The sequence below is a fragment of the Tyto alba genome, unplaced genomic scaffold, assembly GCF_018691265.1.
Source record: "Tyto alba isolate M040663 unplaced genomic scaffold, T.alba_DEE_v4.0 Super-Scaffold_5, whole genome shotgun sequence".
Lineage (NCBI taxonomy): Eukaryota > Metazoa > Chordata > Aves > Strigiformes > Tytonidae > Tyto > Tyto alba.
In genome coordinates, this window is record NW_024881326.1 from 12,024,972 (window position 1) to 12,051,335 (window position 26,364).

At 47.9% G+C, this 26,364-nt stretch overlaps 1 protein-coding gene across 2 annotated transcripts in view; it reads left to right on the forward strand.

The window, feature by feature from the left end:
* LOC104367619 (gamma-aminobutyric acid receptor subunit gamma-4) overlaps nucleotides 1-25,295 on the forward strand; it is a 38,994-nt gene extending 13,699 nt beyond the window's left edge. The window contains exons 4-9 of one of the 2 annotated variants that reach the window (XM_042807344.1): nucleotides 13,483-13,703; nucleotides 14,304-14,386; nucleotides 15,736-15,873; nucleotides 17,347-17,499; nucleotides 21,093-21,292; nucleotides 22,437-25,295. In XM_042807344.1, coding sequence (XP_042663278.1) covers nucleotides 13,483-13,703; nucleotides 14,304-14,386; nucleotides 15,736-15,873; nucleotides 17,347-17,499; nucleotides 21,093-21,292; nucleotides 22,437-22,730 — 1,089 coding nt within the window. In that variant the 3' untranslated portion in view covers nucleotides 22,731-25,295. The remainder of the gene's footprint in view (nucleotides 1-13,482; nucleotides 13,704-14,303; nucleotides 14,387-15,735; nucleotides 15,874-17,346; nucleotides 17,500-21,092; nucleotides 21,293-22,436) is intronic. The other variant, XM_042807345.1, reaches the window with a different exon arrangement.
* The last annotated feature ends 1,069 nt before the right edge of the window (nucleotides 25,296-26,364 follow it).

The following is a 26,364-nucleotide window of genomic DNA, read 5'->3' on the forward strand; positions in this document are numbered from 1 at the left end:
CGCTTCCTGAGTAGCCAGTGTGCTCACCATGCCTGGCTTGAGAGTGTTTTAGCTCATAATTCCTCACTCTTACCAACAGAAAACCTTTTTAACATAGCTCGTGACCGCAGCAGATGCACCTGGTCTCCCTTTCCAGAGGTGTCTGCCAGCAAATGGGTTCCTGCTTGCTAATAGACGGTGATGATAGCTTTCCAGTGACCAGGAGACTCTCCTTACTGGGGTCTGGACCAGGCTGGAGGGATGTCCCCTGCCCCGGCAAACCCAGCAGCTCGCTCTCAGTTTGGTAGGAGCTTTGCCTTCTGGTAGGGCATAAAAAGAGGCCTTGCCGTGATGCACAGGCGTGGAGATGGCCGCAGCCGCTGGGCAGTGGGAATGCAGCCTTGCCCATCACACGCTGGTAGGAACGTGCCTGGGAGACGCGGGCTCAGGCTCAGAGCTGCTTCGTGCAGCTGCATCTTGCAAAGGAAGGCGTGGATGCAGCCATCTCCATCACGAGCACGTTAGCTAATGGAGCTGCTCTGCAGTTCCCCAACGGCCCCGCTGCTCCGTATGGAGACGTGTGTGTGTGGACAGGCCAGGAAGCATGTGTTTGATTCAGGTACTGATCTGTGCTCTGAACCTCATTAAATTGATTCTTCCAAGTCCAAGGGAAAGCACTATTGTGTCAACGTTGAAAGATATAGGCTCTGAGCTGTACCAATAGTTGTCACTTGATGGGCTGAATTATTTTTAAGGCAGAGTTGATTTATCTGAACTGAAAGCTTTAGATCTCTCCACAGGAGAGGTCTGGATATTTCAGGTGCATGGAGCCTCAAAGAGCTGCTCAGAGACCAGGGTTTCCACTCTAGGGTGAACAGCCAGCAGCATAGGGGAGGGGGTCTCACTCTCCCCTCTCACTTGGGACAAACAGCCAAAATTCTTAAGTGTTTCTGAAGGAAAATGGATTTAGGGGCAATTGAAACATTTATGTTCAGTATCATCAGATTTTTTTTGATTTGCTTCTCATATGCTGATAAATTCTGTTCTGTATGGAACACATGAAAATGAGTATTTGAAAATAAATGTCAAAATTAAATTAATCAAATAGATAAGAGTAAAGCAAAATATTTTGTTAGCTTACTGAAGAAAAAAGTTTCTGAACACAATTATGAGGTTGAGGTAATTCATTTTAGGTTTTGACAATTTTAATTTATTTTCAACAATACCACATTTTTTTTCAGTAGAAATTGGTTCTATTTATCTCCTGAATCCCCAGATGAAGCAGTCCTACCATCTCCCCTAAAAGGCTAATGTGAAATCTGCCGGCTATAAATGTGTTATGAAATGGAGACCATTTCTCAGAATTCAGTGGTTGTGGGTGACCAGAGGCAACATGCTTCAAGGACCTCTTCATGCCTTGATGTTAAAGGCTGAATATTCAGACTATTGCATTCCATCTCTGTGCACAGGAAGGATTTAATTGCCTATGATACAAATTGCAAGCGAGCAGCAGTGGAGCAGCGATACTGTCAGCCTGAGCCTCCCTATGGCACTGGGGCTCACTGGGCTGAGGCAGCGCTTGGGTTCTCTTCCCTGCAACCCCTCACATCTCCTCCGGGCCCTTCCTCTGTGCTTGGTGTCTTTTGTGCTGGTAGGAGATAGCTGTTAGGGTCAGCAAGCGGGTGGGCTGGTAGATCTTCACAGTCATCCGCCGCGATGCCTCCCGCCGGGCAGCAGCCGCTCATCCTTCCCCGCTGCAGGTTTGCTGATGTCGCAGCCATTTCACACCAGCACTGCTGAGACTGGCCCCACCGATTCCCGGTGCAACAGCTCCTCAAAGCCCCAGAGAAATCGTGCTGGCTGCACGGGGCACTGTGCAGAGGGGGAGTAAGTCTGGTCAGGGGTCTTGGGGCTGGGCTTGGTGTGTGCTGGTAGTATGGAGCTGATGGAATCTGGAGACCCTGGTATAAGCCTTGCTTGTCCATCTTCATGTCCAGAGAGCTTTGCTGTGAGGATTTCTGTGGTTGTTCTCTGGCCTGCAGTTACCTGGGAATGGCTGTAACCATCTGATCAGCTTTGCTCAACAGAACTGCAGGCAGTGATAATGGCTTGCCCGCAGGCAGATGCATATAGGATGTGTGAACCAAAACACTTAGGCGTGTGGGTGGGGGAACACCTTGTCTCCATGTGGCTGGGGAACAGCGAAGGTCAGAGCAGGGACCTTGTGAATGTTGTAAGCCAAGTTTCTGACAGTTCCCCCCAATCTGCTTCTCTTCCAGCTTTGCCAGCGTACCTGTTACACCTCCCACACCAGACCTGTGTCCCTTGGTCTGTTGTTCTCCTTCACAGACACTCAAAGCCACCTTAGTAGGGTAGTGAGGACAAGGAGAGGAAGTGAAGCAGTGGGTAGAGAAGTGAGAAAAAAATGTGGGAGTTAGGTTGGTTGTTCCTACAGCCACAGGGAGGTAGGAGGGTGAAGAGAAGATGATAATTGGCTGATCTTCTCTTCATTTGCTCCTTGAAATGAAAAGCTGTAAGGCAAAGAGAACCATAATATTAAAGGCAACCACCTCCTTTCCTGATCTGGTAGTGGTGGACTGACAGACCTGTCCAGATCTTGCAGCCTTAGTTTGTCACATTAATCTGCACCTTGTGAGAAGGCACAATGGACCCTGGTTCCCCCTACCACAACAGAGTCACAGTGGTGACATGGCTTGGAGCAGTGTGCCAGAGGGATTTGAAGAGTAAATCTCACCAGGAGGCTTGGGGAGGAAGAGTGTCTGCAGAGAAGGTAGGGGATGGAAAGTGCACTGGGAATGGGGATGTCAGGCACCCAGTTTGCACTGCAAGGGAGGAGTGGGCTGTTGCGTGAAGCCAAGCTCCCTTTACACTGCTCACAGCTGTTTGGATGTGAGTTCTGCATGCAGCTCCCTGCAGAGCTGGCTGCAAGCTTCAGTCCAGTTCTGCAACAGTGAGGCTGGGGGGTTCTTAGACACTGGTCATCTCTCTCTTGATCAGCAAGAGAGGAAATGAAAATACTTCAGTGTTGCTGCTATCACAAAAAGCCAAAGGCAGGTCCAAGTGCTGGGATTTGGTAAGAAGCAGCCGAGAATGGGCTGTTCAGTTCCTGGGAACTTTGGACTAAACTCAAGAGCCAAAGTTGTTTGGTTTCTTTGTATGTATGATTCTGGGATATACAAGCTCTGCCAGTGCATTCCTTATACCTCTATGTAGAAAACCTGAGCCTTCATCTTTTTCACTACTCCCCAAAGATGTCTTAGAGCCACCTTGGGGAGATGGAGAAGGTAGAGTGGTTAAGTTTTACAGGAGGCATCTGCAGTAGGTTGGGTCTCTACAAAACAGTTGGGATCTGGAAGAAAGGACTGGGAATACTGGCCCCCTGCTTCTGAGGCGAGTCTTTTGCAGCTGCCAGATGCCATGAGAAATGAGCAGCCCAGAGCAGCTGAGCTCTGCAGGTCCTGCTTGCCCAGTGGCTGATGTCCTAGCTTCCAAATGACCAGACTTGGCCTTAAGTATGGATGTATGCCTGGAAAGGAGAATCATTTGGCCTGGTGTACCTGCAGTCCAGCTTGCTTTGCTCTTTGAATACGCATCAAGGGAGACAAAGAAATTGTTCTTTCTCTGTAACCTGATTCATTTCTCCCAGCTGCTTTCCTCAGCCTGGTGCTCCCTTGAAATCTCATTAGGGCTGAGCTGTGATTTTGTGGTGGCTTGAAAAGAAGAACTGAGAAAGGAAAAACAAAACAAAGCAGGGAGAAAGAGCTACATCAAGGAACTGGCAGGGCAGGAAGGGAAAGCTGGCAAGCACAGCAAGGGGTGGGGTATGAGAGACAACATGAAACAGGTTTCCTTGAAAGAGTCAGTGGAGCAGAGTACAGTGACCCCACCTCCTTCATCAGGGGCCAGAAGAGAACAGTGTCACAGGAAAGGATTTCTGCAGAGGGCACAAGCCCCTCCCCTTTTGTGAAAGCAAAACTTTCTCAGATTTTTTTAAAGTGCTTTTTACCTTGAAGATGAGGATTAGAAAGGGAGTTATACAGGCAGACAGTTTTCCTCCTGGCCAGCACAGGCATTTCCATACAATGGATGGTATCGCAGGAACGTGGGTGCACTGTGCCTTCTCAGACCCACTTTGGTGGGAGGAGGACAGAGTAGCATCAGGGTCTGGGAGGTGGGCCTCCCTCTTCGGTGCCACCCTGCCTCTCTGAGTCTTGGAGAGCTGAACCATACTGCCTACCCAGGGCCAGTTTCCTTGCGATGCTTTGTGCTGTGTTGTGACTCCAGGTGTGGGGCAGCCCCTTAGCCCACCGCAGCCTGTGATTCATCCCCCAGGCACAGCGCAGCTCCCATGCCTGCTGGTGAGCATCGCTTCCTCAGCGCCAGTTCTGGTCTCTGCTGGCTTTTCCACCCTGGCAACATGCTGCCTGAGAAGGTGGTTTGACAGAGCTCAGTGCTTGGTGGAAGCAAGTGGTTCTCACAGAGGGCATATTTAGGAGAAGGCTGTAGTGATTTTCCTGCTCCTTATGCTCTGTCCCTAAGCTCCTGTGACTGCCCACTGTATGAGCCTGTTGGGACAGAGGGACAATGCCTGACATTCCCCTCTGGGTCTGCATGCTGCTGTGTGCCATGCCTTGCAATTCCTGCACTGGATGAAGCTTCTGGCTCTGATCCACACTGAAAGCAGAGCTCCCACAGCTCCCTGTCTCTGCCACCTTTTCCGTCCTGTCTTGACCTCAAAGCACAACTTCTGTAGCAATGTCTTTATTACTGAGACTGCAGTGGGAGGGACTTTGTTATCTTTGCATGACAATCGGCATCCAGCTGAAATCACTAGACACCTTTCAGTCTGTAGAGAGAGGTAGTTCCTGCCCTGGAGACTGCAGAGCCTTACTAAATAAAGCAAAGTCCCATGAAGTCCCATGAAAGGATGTGATGTCTGAATAGGGCCATTACAATTGAAGCTATTTCTATTTGAGGAGGGGTATGGGCAAGGTGGTAATGCCTTTCTTGCCGAGGCAGAGAAGCAGTGGTGAGCTACAGACTAAAGAGAGAGTGCAGAGGGGGATGGAGAGGAAGAGAAGGAAAGGAGACTTGAGCAAGGAGTGAAGGGAAAAGAGGAAAAACTCAAGAAAGCCTTGAAAGATGAAAAAACAGCAAAGGGAACTGGGCAGCAGATGTAGACTGTTCAGTCCCTGAGCAGACAGGGAAAAGTGCTAAAACACTTATAACAGTCTACAGACTACTGTGGACTACCTCCCCAAAACCATCAGTTCCCCCAGATAGGGACTGGATGTAAATGAGAATCAGACCCTAAATCTCAGAGGCAGGTGGTGACTTTTCCGCCTTCTAGTCCATCTGGTGAGCCAGCAGTAGCAGTAGGCTGTACTGGGGTCTGGCAAAGCCAGTGGTGATACCAGTGGCAGTCCCTTCTGTATGAGGTACCAGACTTGAGGCAGGGAAACAGGCTTAGGTGAGCCCTAAGCCCAGAAGGACGCTTGCTCTAATACTTCAAATCACACAGCCACATGCCTCTGACAGCTGACACTTTCCTGCCTTCCTTCACTTCACCTGAGGGCCACTTCCCTGCTGCCACGATAGGATACTGCTCTCATTCCTATCTCTCCATCCGAGGGAGGAGGTGATGAGGATGCAGTGTCCAGCTCCTGAACTGAGCAGGAGCCTGCAGGCAGCCTCATGGGAATTCAGCAGCCCAGGGCAGTGAGTTTTGTAAGGACAGAGAGATGGGGCAAGGAGCATGTCAGAGCTGGAGGAACAGATCATGTTCCCAGGCAACAATAGACTTGCAGATGTCTCCATGGGGACAAGCCAACCATCCCAGATACGGATTCGTGGGACCTCCTACCTTCCTTTGCCTGGTACAGGGGAGCTGCAGCAGCTGCTCTCCCAGTCCTGGGCAGTATTAGACCGCCCATCCCAGCGTTTCATTTTAATGCAGTGGGCAGCATGGGAATGGGAAGTGCAATTAAAGAAATTCCAGCTTCTCATCTGAATCTTGCCAAGCTGTCCTGGAGGAGCAATCTCGGGAGATAACTGTATGCAGTGCAGTTTGTCTTCTAGCCCTTTCAAAGGAAATTTCATCTCATCAAATACCCCATGAGCTTAAAGGAGAAATAAGCAAGAGCACCTGCCCAAAGTGCTAAGTATTTTCTTTCAATGTGCTTTTGTCCTCACCTCTTCCCCCACCTGCTTCCTTCTTCCAGCACAAATTTACTTCAAGCCCAACACCACTGGGAGCATTTAAGCATTTAGCAGTAGGTTTTGACACACAAACAAGACTTTGGACAAGTGTGGCTTTGCTCTGCAAGCAGCCCAGGCACTTTCTAGAGATCATGGTAACTGGGCTGCATCCTTATCTGCATCAGAAGGTGCTTACACATGATTTTCCACCCAGGCCATGTCCTGTCCTGAGAGTGATGAAAAAAACAAACTAAAAGGAGGTAGCTCCTTCCCTGGGTTGCTTTGCATAATGCTTCATTTAAGTGTTCAGTATCTTTTCCTTTAATTAATTCTGCCACGTTTGCATATAGCAACCTGTGTCCACGCCTCTGCCTTTTCAGTAATAACCTCGTCAGGGACATTGCAGACAGGCTGTGCTATAAACCAGAGTCTGGCTGATGTCATGTCTCAACTCAAGGACTTTCCTTGATCCTTTGGGTAATGGCTGTTAATGAGATGCTAAAACACACATGTCTAGGTCACATTCCCCTGGGGCTCACAGTGACAGACACCCCGTGCCAGGCTACCTTGCCATGAACTGGCACCATGGGAGTCAGCAGCCATTTTGGGGTTGCATGTGAGGAGATAACATCACTGAAGGGCAGGAAGCAGTGGTACAAGAGAACAGCTCAGAAGAAAGGGTTTGGGGGGAAAGAAACAGTCTGGGGTGGTTGGCTGTCATGGGTGTAAAAGCCTGCCTTTTAGATGTCCCTGCTTGCATGTGCACTGGAGCAGGCGTGAACAGAGGTGTGTGGGAATGGGCAGGTAGAGATCTCAGAAGGCAGCATTTGGTTTTGAAAGCCCTGTCCAGTTCTCGTCTGCAGAGACTCCAAGGGTGAGAAAGCCATGATTGGGGAGTTTTCAATCAACAGAGCACCATGTACAGAATGTCTTGTTTGAAGGATCCTGGCACAAGCACAGGACATGGTGATGGTTTTTAACAGTGAGTTTGTATTATAAAAAGAATGCTGTCTCAACTGAGATTCCCTGGGCAGAGGTGAAAGACATTAAGACAAGGACAGTGCTGCTGGTGTTGCCACAGAAGTAAAACAGATGGGAAGTTCAGTGTGTCACCTTGAAAACACAGATCATCAGAGCTCTGCTCCTTTTGTCCTTGCGAGCTCCCCTAGTTACTCCAGCATCATGCCCAGAAAGCTCTCTGGGGTCTGATTTGAAGAAAGGAGGACCTTGGAAACATAATGAAACGTATATTCTCATTGTGCTGGGAGGACAAAGCTCACCCAGAGCAGGGACACAGAAGCATCCATAAGCAAGTTGTCTCACACTGCTAATGGGAGAACTGAGAGAAGCCTGATGCTGCCCAACCAGTTGCTGAAGTAGTCAAGTGTCAGGCTGTTAGTACATGTGCTCTCTGCTTGCTGCCTTTAGAGAGTGCTTGCACATGTCATGCTAGAAGCACGTTCCTTGCCTGCAAGCTGTGGGGACAAGATGCTGTGCCTCAGATTTGAAGATTATTCTAAAATAAAAAGTTATTTTATTTAGTCTGGAGAGGGTCTCCAGACTTTTTGCTATTATTAAGCATGTTCTTTGGGACATGGAGCCAGCTGCTGGCAGCAGCCCAGGTTTCACCAGAGATGTTTGCAGGCTGGAAGGAATGCATGGCATGTTGTAGAGAGGAAAACGCTCACATGTGCAGGGCTGTGGGGGTGTGGAGTTGCTGAATGCAGTTCTGTCTGCAGGGGGGATGCTGGGGCTGACCTCTGCTTTGCAGAAGAGGGAGACTGGAGGAGAGGGTTCCTGGCTTGCCTCAGACTGCACAGAGCAGCCTACCCGCCCTTGAAAGAAATACACCCCATTCCCAGGTCTCCTCCAGTGACTCCTGAGAATTTCCTGAATTGCAGCATCCCAGCGAGTTTGCCTGTAATACTTGCTTTGCTTAGCTCTGATTTGATAGCGTGGACCCATCAGATTCACATCAGCCCACCTGAAATGCTTGCCGTGCTTCCCAGGAAAGCAGCCTGCTTTATTGTACTGTAGCGAGGGATTTGCTTGGAGGTGCAGAGGGAAGGGGGCTGTATGAATAAAAACAAATACCAGAACAATAAAAGCTAGAATGAGACCAGCTAGGATATCAATCCCTCAGCCCCACTGTTATTTAGGATTTTTCCAAACTATCTCTCCAGAAGAGGAAAATGGAGGAACCTGTTTCCAGGTCTTTGTCTCATCTATTGGAAGTTTTCTCGTTGCTGGTAAATACAAGGAAACTTGAAAAAAACACCATTAAATCCTTAATTTTATCCTAATTTAGGAAGACATCTATGACATCTTCATCTCATGGCTTTGCTTCTCTCTTTGGCATTTGTCAGAAAGGTGAGCTCTTAACACAGAGAATGCTCATAGACGGATACAGGGGAACCACGGGGAACCAACTCCTCTGTGCCCTACTGATGCACCCTTGAGAGGGGATCAGCTGAACTGCACGCACAAACTTGCTTTGAGCCATTTGAAAAGGATCTCCTGGCAGCGCACAGCTGTGGTTTTTTAGTGTATAAGGTAACCTGAATATACAAGCTGTTAATTTCAAGTTGTGTCATGCTAACCCTGTGAGTTTAAGGTGTTAGTCTGAAATTGGGTAGCTCTAACTCATATCTGCTCTGAACCCAGCATGGAATTTAGTCTAGATTAGAGTTTCTGGACCAAAATCCAACTGGAAATACAGGCTCATTCCCCATGTGTATGCACATGCACACAGAGGTGCGAGAGGAGGCACCGGGAGGAGCTAACGGGGGGCCAGGCTGGATGGCCTTGCTATCAGGACACCCGGCTGGAAGCAGGGAGGTGCTGCAGGGCCATGAAGCCGGGTAGAGCAGCTGGGACTGGGACAACCCAAGGAGCAGGGCTTAGGGCAGCACCAGTGAGAACACTGACCAGCTCCCAGTTCTCTTGTGCTGGGCACAGGCTGATTTCAGAACCTGTTTATTTTCTTTTGGATTGAAAATTTGGGGCCTTTCTTTGAAATTCCATAGGTTTTCACTTGAACTATGTTTTTAAAAATGAAAGGGTTTGAGAGCGCAGTAAAATCTTTTTTTTGTTATTTTTTTCTTCCAAGATTAAGTATTCTTGTCAACTCCACATCCCTTTATTTCCCCAAAATGCTCTTTTACAGGACACTTTTTTTTTTTTCCATTAAATGTTTTCAGATTTTACCATTTTCTGGATCTGGGTTTTTACCAGCATCTGTGCTGCCCACCTGAGGAAAACAAGGACTGATCAGTGCCAGGTGGTGACAGTGACCAAGGGCCAGCAGGGACATGCTGAAGGGCTGAGTTGGACACGAGCCCACAGAGCTAGCAGCAGCAACTCTGCAGGGCATTCCTCAGCATCGGATAAACTCACTCTCAGGCCAAGGCGGAGACACTGGGCTGGCCTCTGCCTGTGGTGACACACCAATGTGTCTGTCAGACTCACCAATACAATACATGCAAAGTTGATCAAAAGGCTTTTATTATCTCGGCATCCCAGCAGGGGTTCCCCAACAATCCCCTGAGCAAGGTAAAGAGCAAGCAGGGAGGCCCAAGGCACCGCGGAGCGACGGCCCGTGGCGAGGAACAAGGGGTGTGGGCTCATGAAGTTTTTATGTGAGAATGAGCATGTGCAATAAATCCAGGTGATGTGATGGCTAGTGAACAGCCTTGCAGATGGACACATACAGGGAAAGTGTGTGAGGGGAAAACCCAGCCGAGGACAACATAATCAACAATATGCTACAATGTGAAGTAGATATCTCCACTGCCTTAACAAAGCATAGAGGGATTTATTATAAAGAAGCTGGGAAATAGCTGTACTGACCTCCATCACCTACCTCCTCGCCATTCTTCCGCACATAATCGTACACTCACGTGATAGTATTTAGGGTAGGCAGTCCTCAGTGTTTGCCTTACAGATAGCTTGATTTATTATTTTATGACTGAAGTTTGATGTAATATTGCATGCTTGCCAACATATGTGTGCTACCCCACGTGTGATCCAAATGGTGTGACCTAAGTGTTAGAGCGATTCCTCTTATTTCGCTAGCTCCTTCTGTTGAAAACACTAAAAAAGCCCGTGCTTTTACAGAGAAGTTAATAACCTCCATGTGCTGCATAGCAGATGGTACAGTAATGTTGGAGGCGTATTTTACAATAACCTTTTTCCACATGGGTAAATTGAGGTATTGAGAAATCTCTTTCTGATGCTTGAGAATGAATCAGGGACAGAGAGAAACTACAGGGGTGCAGGAGTTCAAGAAACAGCACTGCTGTAAGTTTTAGGGGCTGAGCTCCTTATGCCAAGCTTCAGCTATTCCGCCTCAATCAGCCTAGGCTCTTCTAAGGTTGGTAGGAGTGTGAGGCACTTCCAGCAGACAACTTGGGCTGCTTCATATTGAGATCTCCTTCCAGAAGTGCCTACCCCTCTCCAGTGATTTCAGGGAAGCCGTTGTCAAACACCTCCTGTTTTAATCACCTTGATCAGGTGTCTACAGCTAAGTGGGATCTGATTAATGCTCAGAGAAAGGCCTGAGCGCTGTCCCACAGCTGACGAGTGCAGAGCCGCAGTCCTGCAAGGTTCCTCAGCATCAATGCAAACCGCACCTGATGGGAACAGGTACTAACATCGGCAGGAACTGGTGTGGTTTAACCTTGGCCTACAACTAAGCAGCACACAGCTGCTCATTCACTCCCCTGCAGCAGGGTGCGGGAGAGAATCCGAAGGGTAAAAGTGCTCCCGAAGTCCAGAGCATTTTTGTATAAATCTTGCTGCAGATAATTCTCAATGAAGATACATTTGTAAATGCCAACATTTCCCAATGGGTTCCCCACCTAGAGGCAAGGGAGCCAGCTCAGCTAGTAAGTTCCTCCTCGTGAATAGCTGTGCTAATAATAGCCACTGAAATTAGATCAAACCACAGGACAGTGACGATAACAACTCAGATTTTTCAGAAGAGCTGAATGACTTGTGCACTATGCCTTTTGCAAAGGCTGGCTATGAATGGCACAAGAGGAGCTCTTTAATGCTGATTCCTTCTGAAAATCTGGACTTGACAACAAATACTAAACCCCTGCGATGGCTGACCCTCCCTTCTCCTGAAATGTTAGCACTGGTTATCCCAGACCTGAATGCTGAACTTTACAGCAGGACATGAAACCTGAGCAGCCAGTCCAGAAGTGAAATCTCACAAGTGACTCCAGTTAGGAGACAGAAACTGATACTGGAATCTAATATAGATTTATCATTGTATTTTTGGTTGCTTTCTCCTACACCAGAGATATTGCTTAGGAGGAGCAATATAAGCTCATATGGCTCAAACAGGATTTGCAGGGGTAGGGAGGAGTATGTCAAATGTTGTGTTATTTTGGTCCCAACAGCTGGCAAGGAAAAGAAAATGGTCCCAAGCAGAATAAAGTCAGCCGTCCCCACATACGACATTTTTTGGGCTGACATTACCCCATCTCGTCCCTGCTGTGCCAGTGCCTCTTTGCTTGTCTGTGGGGTCCATTTCACTGTTTCACAACCTGATCCATCCCTTCATCACCACATACCCTATGTCCAAGCAGTACCCAGTGCGATCTAGAGCATTCAGATGCTGGAATGGGCTCTCCCCACCTCCTCTTTTCAGGCAGTGGCCATGCTTGTGTGCTTGGCTTTGAGGGCTGCTGCTATCCTAGCTCTGTGTCTCCTCACGAACTGTAGAGGCAATGCCATCACTTTGAAAGTGCTGCATCTGTCCCCATTTAGAGCTATGTTAGTACCTCATCCCTGTCACCTTTGCTCATCCCTGTGTCTAACCAGGGTGAAGGATCAGCCCAGAGAGTGACCTGACTGCCTGATGGCCAATGTTCTTTTCTCATGGTCTCATTCCTATGCAAGGGACGTTTTTGGTACCGATCACTCATCACCGGTTGGCTGACAGTGGAGCGAGGGCGAGGAAAATCAGGCGGGGAGTTGTGTGCTGCCCTGCTCTGCCTGCCCCCAGCAGGACATGCTGTCCAAGAGAGCGCACTAAGAGCACCGCATCTATTTTAACAGCATGGTTTGAGAAGTCGGCTCTGAACCAGCAGCGAGGGCAGCGGAGGGAGGATGTGCTGCAGTCATAAAAATTCCACTGAGATAAATCAATAGAAGGAGGAGGAGAATAACAGGGAGAGATGGCAAAGTCAGACGTTGTTCACCTCTGCCCACAGGAGAGAGGGAGACAAGGCCTCCATGGTCATGGGGGTTTAACAGGAGTGAAAGGGACCAAAGTCTATGTCAAGCAGGCACTGTCAGGAGCAGGCAACAGCCTTTAATTTGGGCTGGTGGAACTGGATTTGGGGGTCTGGTTCAGACAGCCACTGAGTGCCAGACATGCTCCTGCGTGGCACTAATTAGCACTTTCTCAGGCAGGCTGAAAAAGAGGGTAACGAGCAAATTGGTTTGCAGCAGCAAGCAGCAGAACAGTGGGCTAATGATGTGGACTACTGCCAATCCAATCCAGGTAGGAGTTGCCTCACTAAAACCAAAGGTCCTCATTATGGTTGAAACTATGTTTCGGTCTGCAAAAGACTCAAGATTTTGAACTGGTTGCACCAAGAGCTGGGTTCACAGCAGCCCCTGCCTCAGCTTCCTTTTCTCATCTTCAGCAAGGGATATCTGCCCAGGAAGCCACAGTGCCCCACTTTTTCATATAAACCATTTACAGTGTAAGTCCTGCAGCAAGGGATGGATTCTCACTAGGTTTATGCACAGCACTGCTATTGCTATATGTACAAATTAGGTGTATGGACCACTGCTGGGTTGTATCCTAATAAGTAACAGAAAGAGCTGTCTGTTTGCCTTCTCTGGTAAGCTGGTAGGCAGCTTTCCTTGCCTCTGTTTGAAAGGTGTAGCTGAACTTGGGTCTGGATTCCTCCAACGTTCACACCGCCCTTTCCTGCCTGTGCTTAAAAGGAGTGTTTGGCTTGAGTTGTCTGTCAATAGCAAGCCCAAACCCTTGTTCGTATTGTCTTGGCTTTCCAGACATGGGCCAGGCAAAACATGCTATGGCTCAATCCACTGTCAACACACAGTCTTTGGCTCTTCCTAAGTGTGCCATGGATGTCCGAACCCCGAGCTAAACATGAGACTGGAAGGGTGCCAGTGGTCACCAATACTTGCTCCCAGACTTAAAATATTCTAGCTGTCACTCTCAAACGGTGGCCTGCAGACCAGAGGACAGGGCTCTGCTTTGCCTGAATCTGTCTCAGAAAGACATATTCTCTTTCACAGGAATACACCATTGATATCTTCTTTGCTCAGACATGGTATGACCGGCGTCTCCGTTTCAACAGCACCTTGAAGGCCCTCACGCTGAACACCAACATGGTGAGCCGCATCTGGATCCCAGATACCTTTTTTAGGAACTCCAAGCGGGCTGATTCCCACTGGATAACCACTCCTAATCAGCTCCTCCGCATCTGGAATGATGGAAAAGTGCTCTACACGCTCAGGTACATACAGCAGGCACTGTAGCCAGCTGCTGAGGTGAGGGAAGAAGGAGCTGGTCAAAGCAGAGAAGGTTTCCAGGTGTCCTGGGACAAAGTAGCGGAGATGCCTCCCAGTGCTGATGGCAGTACACATGCAGTGCTTGTTGCAGAATGGGCTGCTTCTTCCCAGGATGAAGGCTTCCAAAAAATCAAAATGTTTTTCCATATCATACCTAGAAAAAAGTCAAAACTACAAATGGTTTCCTAAACCAAAATCCTTTAAAAGTTTATATTGGTCAGTCCAACTATTTCATTCTGACAATAAACATTTGGCTTTTGTTCCCATAAATTCTCACTCCCATAAATGAATCTGAAAAGCTCACTAAACAAAAAGGCTTTCTGAATGTGAAAATTAGATGGGTTTTCTCACTTTGAAAATATCCAAACGTATGTTTCATTTTTCTGCTGTTTTGAAATGTTCCTGCAAACAGACTGATCTGCAACAAATTAGTGTTTCTCTCTCGAGGAAGCGAGAATCCCTCTGTCACATTGTTGTGTTGGAATCAAACCACCTTCACCAACACAAAATCTCAGTCTTCCTCTCTCTCTCTCTTCCTCTCTCAGGCTGACGATTGAGGCTGAATGTCTGCTCCAGCTGCAGAATTTCCCAATGGACACTCACTCCTGCCCTTTGGTTTTTTCCAGTTGTGAGTATACATAATTTTAAAATAGTTTTAGAAGGCAAGTAGAGAAACCTCAGTAGAGTAAAATTCTTCTGGGGAGACCATCCTCCCTTTTAGCTACATTTTCACCTAATCTCTATGATTCTGTTCCTGGGCCTGTCATACCTGAAGCATCCTCCCACTCCTGAGCTAGCAGAGGTCTTCAGGGCCAGATTCACAGCAGCTCTGAGTTTCTCCTTAATTTGGGTGATTCTGCCTTGCATCTTCCCCCTTCTCCCACTCTCAGAGGGTACAGCTTGGCTTTCTAGACCTCAGCCCAGAGACAGGCCCATTTTCTGCACCCAAGGCCATCACAAAGGAGGGGTACTCAAACCTCCCCTCTCAGTCCCCACTTGTCCATTCCCATCAGCAGTGAAGGCTGCTGATGCTGGCACACCTCCACTGGTAATTTTGCAGGGAGCCTTTCTGCACCAAGAGGTTCCTGTCCTCATGCGTTGGCTGGAAATCTGATTTAGTCATCTTAACTCAGGTTTGTCTCTCCTGCTTCCCCTGCTACTGAAGAGATGCAGCTCACGTGGCTCTGAGATGCTTCAGAGGGAAGCAGCATGCTGAGGAGCTACCATCCCCTCGTCTCCCACCATCCTTCGTTCTTTGCTAATTAACAGTACATGCTATACATGCTTGATAATTAGAGACACACTTTTAGTTAGCTGCCAAGCTCTTGTTCCTTCCTTCCTCTGAGGAACTATCTCGTAGGTGTCAAGGTCCCTGCTTCACAGTAGGCTTGTTTGTCAAGAAAGCCAGAGCCAGGAGAAGCCATGCTCCAGCCTGCCAGAGCCAGGTCTCCTTCTCCATGGAGAATGCACTCCTTCTTTTCCATACACAGATCAGCTACCAGGGTGAGAGGTATAGAGATAGTCAGAGCAGCCACAGCCATGCTACCTCCCATGCTGGCAGTTTTGTATTCCTGGTGTACTCATGCCTGGGAAGGGAAGGTAGTCATAAGGAGCAGTGAAGGCTCCATGCTACCCCAGGAAGCTAAAACTCTTAAAGATTTCAAGCTGGGGGAGTCCTCTTACACCAAACCAAGTCTCATTCCCACCAGTGCAGTCATTAGAAAGGCTCTGTTTCTAGTATTGCTTTTCCCATCCGTAGGATTTGAAGTGGCCCACAAGGGGAGATGTTGTTCCTACTCCCATTGCATGTGGGGATGCCTAAGGGAATCTAAAAAAAGGCATCAGAAATAACTGCCTGAAAGCTTCATGTTTACAAAACAACTACAGTGAGATGCCAGTGATTTTGCAGTCAGGGTGGTGATTGAGGCAGAGGCACATGATGTATTCTTTCATGGATGTCCTTGCCCCTTTTCCCAGATGGCTACCCACGTGAGGAGATTGTCTATCGCTGGAGGCGCTACTCCATTGAGGTCTCTGACCAGCGCACCTGGAGGCTCTACCAGTTTGACTTCACAGGGCTGAGGAACACCTCAGAAGTTCTCAGGACTGGGGCAGGTGAGGCAAAGGGAGACAGCCCACAGAAACACCAGTGTACTGGAGACCTTGTGGGAGGCAAAGGAGTCATCAGACAGCTCCACAGTGGTGGGGAAAGGTCACAACAGCACAGTTAGAGAAACATGAGAATGAAAGGATGGACCTTTGCTAGAGAGAACAGAGTGATGGAGATGAAGGGTGAGGGGAAGCTGAAGCAGGGGTAGGCCAGAACCACTGACATATGTGAACTGTGGGGTGACCATGCTGATGTGAATGAAGCTATCCCTAACTGAAGGTCAGGAGGGAGAGGAGACGTAGCTCAGATCCCCTCTTGCTGCAGTATGTGCATACTATGTGATCCCTGGGTGATTCTTGTAATTGTAACAGGGGTGGGGAAATCAGAATTCGCAGGTCTCGGTCTTCTTTCTGTAAAGTTGTGTGGGGCAGATGAACATCTGCATTATGCTTTAAGAGACAGGAACAAGGCTGCATGTGTGAAGAAACCAGGGAATGGAGGACCTTGAGCTTCTCCTCGTAATAGCTTACATCCCCTTTCCTTCCTACAGACAACTGAGGAAAGCCTCTGGATTCCTGCAGGTGGGATGAGCTAATATTTTTAAGCCCTCTGAAGCAGCAAGTTCGAGTAGTGTTTTTCCCACTCTGCAGAAAGCTGCTCTTGCCAACACCGACAGCCAGCCTCTAAGGGCAGCGCAAACCAGAACAAGAAGTGGTGCAGTGAAAGTGTCTGGAATGCACCAGTGGCTGCCTGACATTTGTAATTCTCTTTTTTGGTAATTGCTTGCAAGCTCCATCTTAACCCTAGAGCTGTCGGGTGGCTTTCTTCCAATACTCACTAGGAGCTGCTGAAAAAGAGGAAGAAACTCAGCTGTAAGTTGCCAAATGAGCAATTAGGATGTACAGCACCACATGCCTTTTCCAGGGGCAGAACCAGAGTCCCGATGAAAGTGATTGAAGGACACCTTCTTTGTCACAGCTCAGGTAGTTAGTTAGCAAGACAGGCCATGTAGCCTGTTACAGATAAATAGCTTCTATAGAAAAGAAATCCTTTCAACAATCAGCTGAAGATTAATACTCTCTGTAGCTTCTTCCCTGAAACTTTCCTAGACTGGCCACATAGCCAATGAGGCAGACTGACAGTTGGGCAATCACAAAGTCAGCTCTTAAATTAGTCACAAAGGCATTAAGTCAGACAGCTAGAGAGCCAGCCAGGTAGCCACAGAGTCCACTAGCCACAAAACCAGCAAGCCAGCGACAATGCCAGTGAGTCACCAAACCTACTCAGCCAGCCACACAGCTGTCCATGAGGCTAACAGTCTCAGCAGCCACAAAGCCAGCCACAAAACCAGCCAGCCAGGCACATAAAACAACAAGAAAACCTCACCAGAAACACTCCAAATCCTGAAACTTTGCTGATTTTTGTGTTTTAGGGAGCCACATCTTATGATTCCAATGTCTGATGCTTTTGTTTTGTAGGGGAGTACATGGTGATGACAGTTTCTTTTGACCTAAGTAGACGTATGGGTTATTTTGCCATTCAGACCTACATTCCCTGCATCCTGACTGTTGTTCTTTCCTGGGTTTCCTTCTGGATCAAGAGAGACTCTACACCAGCCAGGACATCTCTGGGTAAGAGACAGGTTGTTGTATGTCTAATGCTTGTTGAACACTGCAAGGCTAGCAGACTGGCAGTGTTGGAGTAAAAAATCTCCTAAAGCACTTTGCCATTTTCTGGCATTATTCAGCTTACTGGAAGATAGTCCACTCCTCCATCCTTCTGTTTGTAATACTATCCTCAAGTTCAACCAAATGTCCAGCTGTGCTGGCTTGGACTACCAGATTATTTCAGGATAGTACAACACTCTCATACTTGACCTGAGACCTAAACACAGCCTTTTCCAAGTTGACAATGTGGTATTCTCATGCACCAAAAGGGAGAGAGAAGGGGTGAGCTGTGCCATTGAAATGTTGGCCAAAGGGCTCCTGTCACATGCATGTATTCTGCATTTCCTCATGACTTTTCAAGGACCAGTGACATGAAGGTTGTATGGTAATGAGCGAAGTTCCTCAGCTGCGTCCACAGGGTCCCAAGCTCCGGTGGGATGTGGAAGCCCTGTATGTACAGCCTTTCTCTGTCAGTCACACCACAGTGGGAGTCCAGGATGTGGAAACAGCTCTGCGTATTTAGATTTTCTCAGCATACTGCAGTAGCTCTTTGAGGCAGGAAAAAGCTTATGTTGATTGAATACTGCTCTGATAGGTGCTAGAGAAGTCTTTACAAATCTTTAATGCACTGTGGCTGTATCTGCATTTTGCAGAAAGCTCTGCTTCTCAGCACTGTCCTTCTCATCAGCACCACTGACTTTCCCTTTAATTGGAGGTAGTGTTCCCAGCCCTGCCTGCAGGCCTCTGCAGGGAGAAAGAGCAGAATAGAGGGGCCATCAGCATCAGGTAGGGCTATTCAGAGCCCATCCATTCTGACCATCTCTCCCCACCTCCCTATCAAAATCAATTTCTTTGGTGCTCATGGAGACAGCAGGAGGAGGAATGGGGTGTCGATTCCAGTGGAGGTGAGGGTACACCACAGTCTGTGGCTGGGAAAGGAATGAAGAGCAAGAGGCAAAATTTCTGCACGGCTGACACCACTATGGTGGCTGTCTCAGAAAACAAAGGCAAGTTTCCCCAGGAGGGGGGCCCTTCTCTGTGGTAAGGGACCTCAGCACATCAAGAGTAATGTATTCTCTCCACAGCCCCTGTTGTACTTAATACAAATGATCTTCAGTACATTTCAAGCCTGCCAGCCTACATTAGGGAGGTGGAAACCGGACTAGTTCCATTGCCATTTCAAATATATGGGAAATCACATCACATCTGCTAATGCAAATACAGCAGGAAAATATTAAAATCTCTTGTCTTGCTCCCACCCAGAGCCATTGGGGTGACCCCAGGAAAGGGGGGATTCAGATGAATGCTAGAGAAGGAAGAACAGGTGGAGTTCCTTCTTCTTCTCCACATACTAAAAAGAACTGGATGAGATCATGATACCAACTCTTGCAGCTGATCCTTTGTTTGCTCCTGATACTTAATCTCTGGAAACAGGTCTGTGAGCATTACTGCTGCTGCAAAAACAATTCCAAACTCCATTCAAGTCGAAAGAGATTCCTTATCATCTCCTAGCCACTTGCCCTCTATGTCAAGAAATGGATAGAGTGTGAAGAACTGTCTCTGAAGAATAGCCACAAGCAAGTTGAAAGCTTATGGGTAAGAATTAGAGAAAACTTTAGGGAAACATTGCACCCATTTTAAAAAAAGCTAGAAAGGAGGACCCTGGGAACTACTGACCTGTCAGCCTCACCTCTGCCTGGGAAGATCATGGAACAGATCCTCCTGGAAGCTATGCTAAGGCACATGGAGGACAGGGAGGTGATTCGAGACAGCCAGCATGGCTTCACCAAGGGCAAGGCTTGCCTGACCAACCTAGTGGCCTTCTATGATGGAGTGACTACCTCAGTGGACAAGGGAAGAGCTACACTCATCTATCTGGACTTCTATAAGGTCTTTGACATGGTCCCCCACAACATCCTTCTCTCTAAATTGGAGAGAAATGGATTTGATGGATGAGGAATTGGCTGGATGGTCGCACCCAGAGAGTAGTGATCAACGGCTCAATGTCCAGATGGAGATCAGTGACGAGTGGTATCCCTCAGGGGTCTGTACTGGGACCAGTACTGTTTAATATCTTCATCAACGACACAGGCAGTGGGATAGAGTGCACCCTCAGCAATTTTGCAGATGACACCAAGCTGAGTGGTGCGGTTGACACGCCTGAGGGACAGGATGCCATCCAGAGGGACCTGGACAAGCTCAAGAAGCGGGCCCATGTGAACCTCGTGAGGTTCAACAAGGCCAAGCACAAGATCCTGCACCTGGGTCAGAGCAACCCCTGGTATCAGTGTAGGCTGAGGGAGGAAGGGATTGAGACCAGCCCTGTGGAAAGGGACTTGGGGGTACTGGTGGATGAAGAGCTGAACACGAGGCAGCAATGGGCGTTCGCAGCCCAGAAAGTCGACCGTATTCTGGGCTGCATCAAGAGAAGTGTGGCCAGCAGGTCGAGGGAGGGGATTCTCCTCCTCTGCTCCGCTCTGGTGAGACCCCACCTGCAGTGCTGTGTCCAGCTCTGGAGTCCTCAGTATGGGAAAGACATGGACCTGTTGGAGCAGATCCAGAGGAGGGCCACAAAAATTATCAGAGGGATGGAACACCTCTCCTATGAGGAGAGGCTGAGAGAGTTGGGGTTTTTAGCCTGGAGAAGAAAAGAGTCCAGGGAGACCTTGTTGGGGCCTTTCAATACTTAAAGGGGGCTTATAAGAAAGATGACAACAGAATTTTTAGTAGTGCCTGTAGTGATAAGACAAGGGGTAGTGGTTTTAAATTAGAACAGGGTAGATTCAGACTAGATATAAGGAAAAAATGTTTTATGATGAGGGTGGCGAAACACTTTAACCTCCCAGGGAGGTGGTAGATGCCCCATCCCCAGAAACATTCATGGTCAGGTTAGACAGAGCTCTGAGCAACCTGATCTAGTTGAAGATGTCCCTGCTTATTGCAGGAGAGTTTGAACTAGGTGACCTTTAAAGGTTCCTTCCAACCTAAACTACTGTATGATTCCGTGATTCTATGATGAGCTTTGCATTGGGCTGAATTCATCCTGGGAGCAAATGCTCAAAGACAAAGGGAGAACAAGAACAGAGGCCTTTGTGTTCCAGCTCTGGTTCATATCAGACAGAAAGAGCAGTTCTATGTCATCCGAGACACTGCCATGCTTATTTCTGACTCAGCCAGACATCACTGACTGAATCCCAACTCGCCCATTGCCTGCCCAAAGCCATCCATCCAGTGTTATTGCATCTTAGTTCCTTTGGACTCTCCTCATCATCTAAGCAGTTGTTCTTGTGTACAGCCTTAAGCAGAGTCCAAGCTCCCCAGTCCTTTACCAGTCCACATTGATAGCCTGACACCCGAATTTTGAACAGCTCTTTTTCCACAGAACATTGTCAGAGTTGTCAACACCTGAGTATGGCTGAGCAGAGCGAAAATGGGACCAGACAACCAGAGGAATCTCTCTCCAGCAGGAAAGGGGAAATGGGGATGTTTGTTTTGGGGGCTGGATGCATGTAGAAGTGCTCCTCTTCATTACTTAAAACAGCCCTTTTCTCTTTTAGGTATCACAACTGTGCTAACGATGACCACCCTAAGTACCATCTCCCGCAAGCACCTTCCCCGTGTTTCCTACATCACAGCCATGGACCTCTTTGTCTCTGTGTGCTTCATCTTCGTCTTTGCAGCTCTCATGGAGTACGCTACACTCAACTACCTGGTGGGAAACAAGAAACCACTTGAGCACAACAGGAAAGCCAGGCTGGTAGGTCAAAGGGGCCAGCACAGGTGGATGCTGTTAGAACCCCAAGCTATTTAGAAATATCCCTCCTGAGCCTGCATTGGAAACTGCTGACGTGGTTTAGTGCCTGACCCATATTGTGTTCATAAGGTTCTCAGACCACTCTGTGTGCTCGGTCTGAGAACCTGAAAGGTGAGACACAACCACAAAAAGCAGCTGAGGCTCCCATAAAACAATAAGGTCCCTGTCAGAGCCAGGCACTCTGTGCCTTCTTCAGAATTGCTGGAGAGTTTATCAGTACACAGTACATTTTAAGATGACTCACATGACCAAACGTAAATGTCCACTTTAGGACAGGTGAGCCACACCCAGGTTCTTACCCCTGTACCAGTTTGATCTCTGAGGATTTCAGAGATATCTTAGGTCACAGAGATGCAGAAACCTACTTTCTTTTGTGGTCTGTCCATCAGATGACTTCCTGAGTGTGGGAACAGTGAACCAACCCATAGTGGTCAGCATCCTCTTGAGACCTGCCCAAGCTCATGGCAGGTACTTCTGACACATCAGGTGAAAGAGGCCTCTGAACTGGGACAGAACTGAAACCAAAAAAGACAGATCTCTTCTGTGAGCCTCCTTTGTGCCAGCCTAATTTCCCAGCACAAGTGGAGACCTCTTCCATGAAGCTGATGATATGCCTCTTCTCATGGGTCAAGAGGTTATGAGTCACACACAGCCTTTCCCCAGCTTTTCTCCAGCAACCAACAGCAACCAGAAAACACATCTGGACTATGTGCTGTGTCTTCAAGAAACAGCAGAGCTCAGGGGAATGAGGGAAGAGGCTAGCACAACTGAAACCAAACAGGTCCTGTTTCTGCACTACTAGGGGCAGAGATGGGGAATCAGGGCAATGGGATCTTTGCTGACTAAGTCTATGCCCTAGGGTGCCAGGGAGGAAACTCACAGTCATGCAGGATGCTGCCAGTCCCCGCAGTATGCCAAAGTGGTGATTTACAACCAGGTGGAGATGGAGGATGATCAGCCATCCCTCTCCATTGAACTGCACCTATTCTATGAACTGATCTATTGCCAATTGGATGCATTTTGGTGTCTAGAACATGTTTTCTTGTGTTTTTTTTCCCTTTAATCCACTTACTGCTCCTCATTACAGCCACCTGCTGGTGCACAGGTGATGCCATCCTTTACCACCATCAACATCAACAACATCATGCACTGGCCCCCAGAGATAGAGGAGGATGAGGATGAAGACCCCGGGTCCCCGTGCCTGGAAGGAAAAGAATGTGAGAGGTTCTTCTGCTGCATTGAGGACTGCCAGACAGGAATGTGGCGTGAGGGGAGGGTCCGCATTCACATCTCCCGCCTGGACTCCTACTCTCGCGTCTTCTTCCCCACCGCCTTCCTGCTCTTCAACATTGTCTACTGGATTGCCTATCTCTATCTCTAGCCATTCTTTGTCCTCTGCTGGAATGGACTGGAGACCAGCAAGATGGGCTTCTCAAGGAGCATAGAGAACAGCACCTCTTCCGTTGTAGTTGACTGTTGGTCTGAACAATCCAACCTGGTGACTCCCTCTCCCCAGCTCTCTCATCTCTTCTGAGAAGAACCAGACAGCTTATTTTTAGCCTTCTAACATATCTTTTTAGAGAATCTATCCTTCCCAAATGACCCCCTCTCCAGCACCACCAGCATTTTACTCCTTGTAAGATTGCCCCAAAACATCCTATTCCCATCTGAAACATTAGGGATTTTGTCAAAAAAAAAGCTTTTCATTTTTCCATCCAATCCTACTCCAAAATTCCATGGGAAGTGATGGCAAATGGAGTTTTCTGCATAGTTATTAAGACTGCAAAGGAAATAAGGTAGATCTTACAACTTCTGCACCACTTCCACAAGAACAAACTTTGTGGAATGCTAGAGGCTTGGAAAGGTCAGATGGAAAGAAGTGTGAAAGAGGGCAGCAGTACAGCTTTTCCACAGTAGCTGGGCTTGGCTAAAATGCTTTGAATCTGCCCAGAAGCTGGCAATGGTACTGACAAGAATGGAGTAGCTTCAAGCTTCCACCAGGTCCCTGTAGAATATCTGTGGAGCATTCCTTATGGATCACTCCACTTGTTGTACCAAGTGGCACCCAAGGCATCCACCCACTGAGGCGCTGCTGATTCTCATCAGATGGTGGTAAAAAGCACTTCACAAGTTTGAAGGGCCCATCTGCCTTACTGGAGCAGACTTCAGGGCCCACAATGACACTCTCCTTTGTGATCAGGACTTGGGAGCAGACTGTGCAGCTTACATTGGGCACAGCCAAAAAAGGGAGAAAGTCCTTATGCTACAGAGAACAGAATCAGTCTCATAAGCCCACTGTGAGGTAGCTTCCTTTGGTCTGTCTCATATGACCTGGGCCCTATTGTACCATGCATCATAGCAGGGCAGTGCTCTCCTTTATAATGACACTTGTTGAAAGCATCAGATCTGTGCTTGGAAATAGGTGCTAACCTGAGAAAGAGGTACTAGAAAAGGGAACATGATCAGCTACCAGTGCTGCACCTACCAGTGGTGGGGAGAGAGTGTTCCTGCAGCTCAAATGTGTTTCCTTAATTTTTTTTTTTTTTTGCATTACATAAAAAAAGACTTCACTAAAACTGTATGGCTGCTCCCAGTTGCCACCAATACTTGGTCCTTCCCCAAATCAGGAAATAGAGTGAGTCATCCTTAGTAGATTTCAGGAAGGTCAGACACAGTGAGATGGTTCCTTTTGGTCCATCTTAAAGGGATAGAGAAATGCATCATACAGTCTCAACTGTGAGGAACCTGCACCATGTAGAAGAGGAAACTCAGGCCCAAAGTCCATAATGTATAAATCAGCTGCCTCCCCATTTATACCAACTGCCGATGTGGCCCACAGCATGACTGTTAAAAGCAGTGTGCCATTAATAGTTACTTACTGTGTAAATTACAAACAAAAAAAAAATCTTTTCTAAAAACAGCATGGTTTAGAAACAATTAGTCCTTAAAAGGCTTGTCATAAGAAGAAAGCTGGCATGGCTGCAGAGAAAAAGTTAGAAAAGGCTGGTTCACAGGACAGCGAACGGGCAGGAGGTTTTACATATTCTTAGAGAGCAATTTGATCTGGTTTAAAGATGGATTTTGACACTGTTAAATCTGATCTGAATAATGAATTATCGTGTTTAATTCATTCATAAATACAGCCTTACCTTGGTTCCAGAGGAACAACTAGAGGGCCTAATTAAGTATACAATAGTACAACCCTCAGCTAAGTATAACCTAATGGGGTCAGACCAGCATAGCTCGGGAAGGGGAAATTGTGCCTGTCTAACCTGTTACAGTTCTTCTTTTAAAATACCAAGTAAGAGATAAAGGTTACCCAGAAGCATAATTTGCTTAGCTACTCCGACAGCTTTTGAAAGGGTGGAAAGAAATTATGGCGGGTGGTTCTACTGAGGAAATTGATTTAGCAAAAGAATTATTAAGGAGGTTCTAATTAGAGGAAATTAACTGAGGAGAGGGGAAAAAAGAATTGTTAAGGAGGCTCTAATTAGAGGAAATTAATGTTTTAGAGAGAAAGACACAAAGAAGGAGAAGTCTAAGAAAAGAATCAAAACAACTTCCAGACAAGGAGAGCTGCTGGGTGACAGTGCCTACTCTCAGCCAAGCGGGTTGATGTTCTGCTCCTGATAGCAAAGCGCTATTAGATGTAGGAACAGAAAAACCTCCTATGACTCAGCTGCACACCGACAGGGAGCTGGATTAAACAGGGTCCTGTGATCTCTGTGGGGAGCCAAAAGGAAAGAGCATCCTAGATTAAAACTGGCTCACACGACTGACTCTGAGTGAAGCACGTCTTCACATGGCAGAAGGAAGCTGCTAGCATGTGCCTGGGAGGGGGCACCCTGATGGTAAACTGGGGTCTGTCTCAAATATGCTCATTAATAGTACAGTGGCATAAAAGGCGTGCAGGCAGGGTAGGCTGCAGCGAACACAGGCAGCAAAACATGGAAGAGGAATATGTGAGAAATGAATGGTGAAAGGGAAAATTTAACATCCACGTGCAAACGAGTCCAAGCATCTGCAATTCACTGTAGCTCTGAAGCACCTGGGAGCCTTGATGGACACAGATGATCGTCATGGGCACCAGAGCACAGACTTCAGCCCTGAGAGCAGCAGCTTGTTGAAATTAGACCTTTTGCAGAATCAGCCAGGAGAGAAGCAGGGTGTACAGGAGAACTAAGAGGATGACAGAGACTTGGGCAAAGTAGACTTGAAAGATTATAAGATTTCACCAAAAAAAGATAAAGCCAACACACACCTAGGTAATTTAACCAATGATGGAGGATTTGACAGAGGAAAATAGCCTAGCGTGGGCTGGAGCACAAGGAAGCTGATTACTAAGGCTGGGGAAGGAGGAGGGAGGGGGCTTTTTGGCTTAGGGAAATCTGTGCCCATCATAAATAGCTCAATAAATAAAGGCATGCACACATTCAATCCTGTTTTTAAGTTTCTACAGTATTTCAAAAAAGGAAAGCTAAGAAAAGCCAGAAAGAAAATCCGCCATTTTTTAGAACTACTTTGCAAAGCTCCGGTTCCCTGAAAAAAAGGTTTCCCTGCTATCAGCGGGGAATCCACGGCACAAAGACATCCAGTAGCCGTGCGTTGCCCTGCTCAGCAAGACAGTGGGAGCTGAGCCCCTCTGGTCCCCTCCTAGAGCAGCATAAACCACTTGCCTTTCCCTGCATGCTGTAGTTTCTGCCATCACGCTGGAGTGGGTTATGGTACCACAGCATGAGGACGGCTCTTGCCTTTTCACCAGGGTCTCACTAGCTCACGCCAGGGGACACAGCCCCAGAACACGGGGCCGGGCCGGGCAGGAGACACCGGCACGTCTGCCAGCCCCCCGGGGGGCTGCGCTGCCTCCTCCCGCCCGGAAACCTGGTGGTGAAGCCGCGTATCGCCCCTGCCACAGGCCGAGATCGGGCTGGGCTTCCCCCAGCTCCTCCCTCCCCTTCCCGGGGACGAGCAAGTCACATTCCCGCCCCCGGAGCCTACAGAGGACTTCTGTCAGA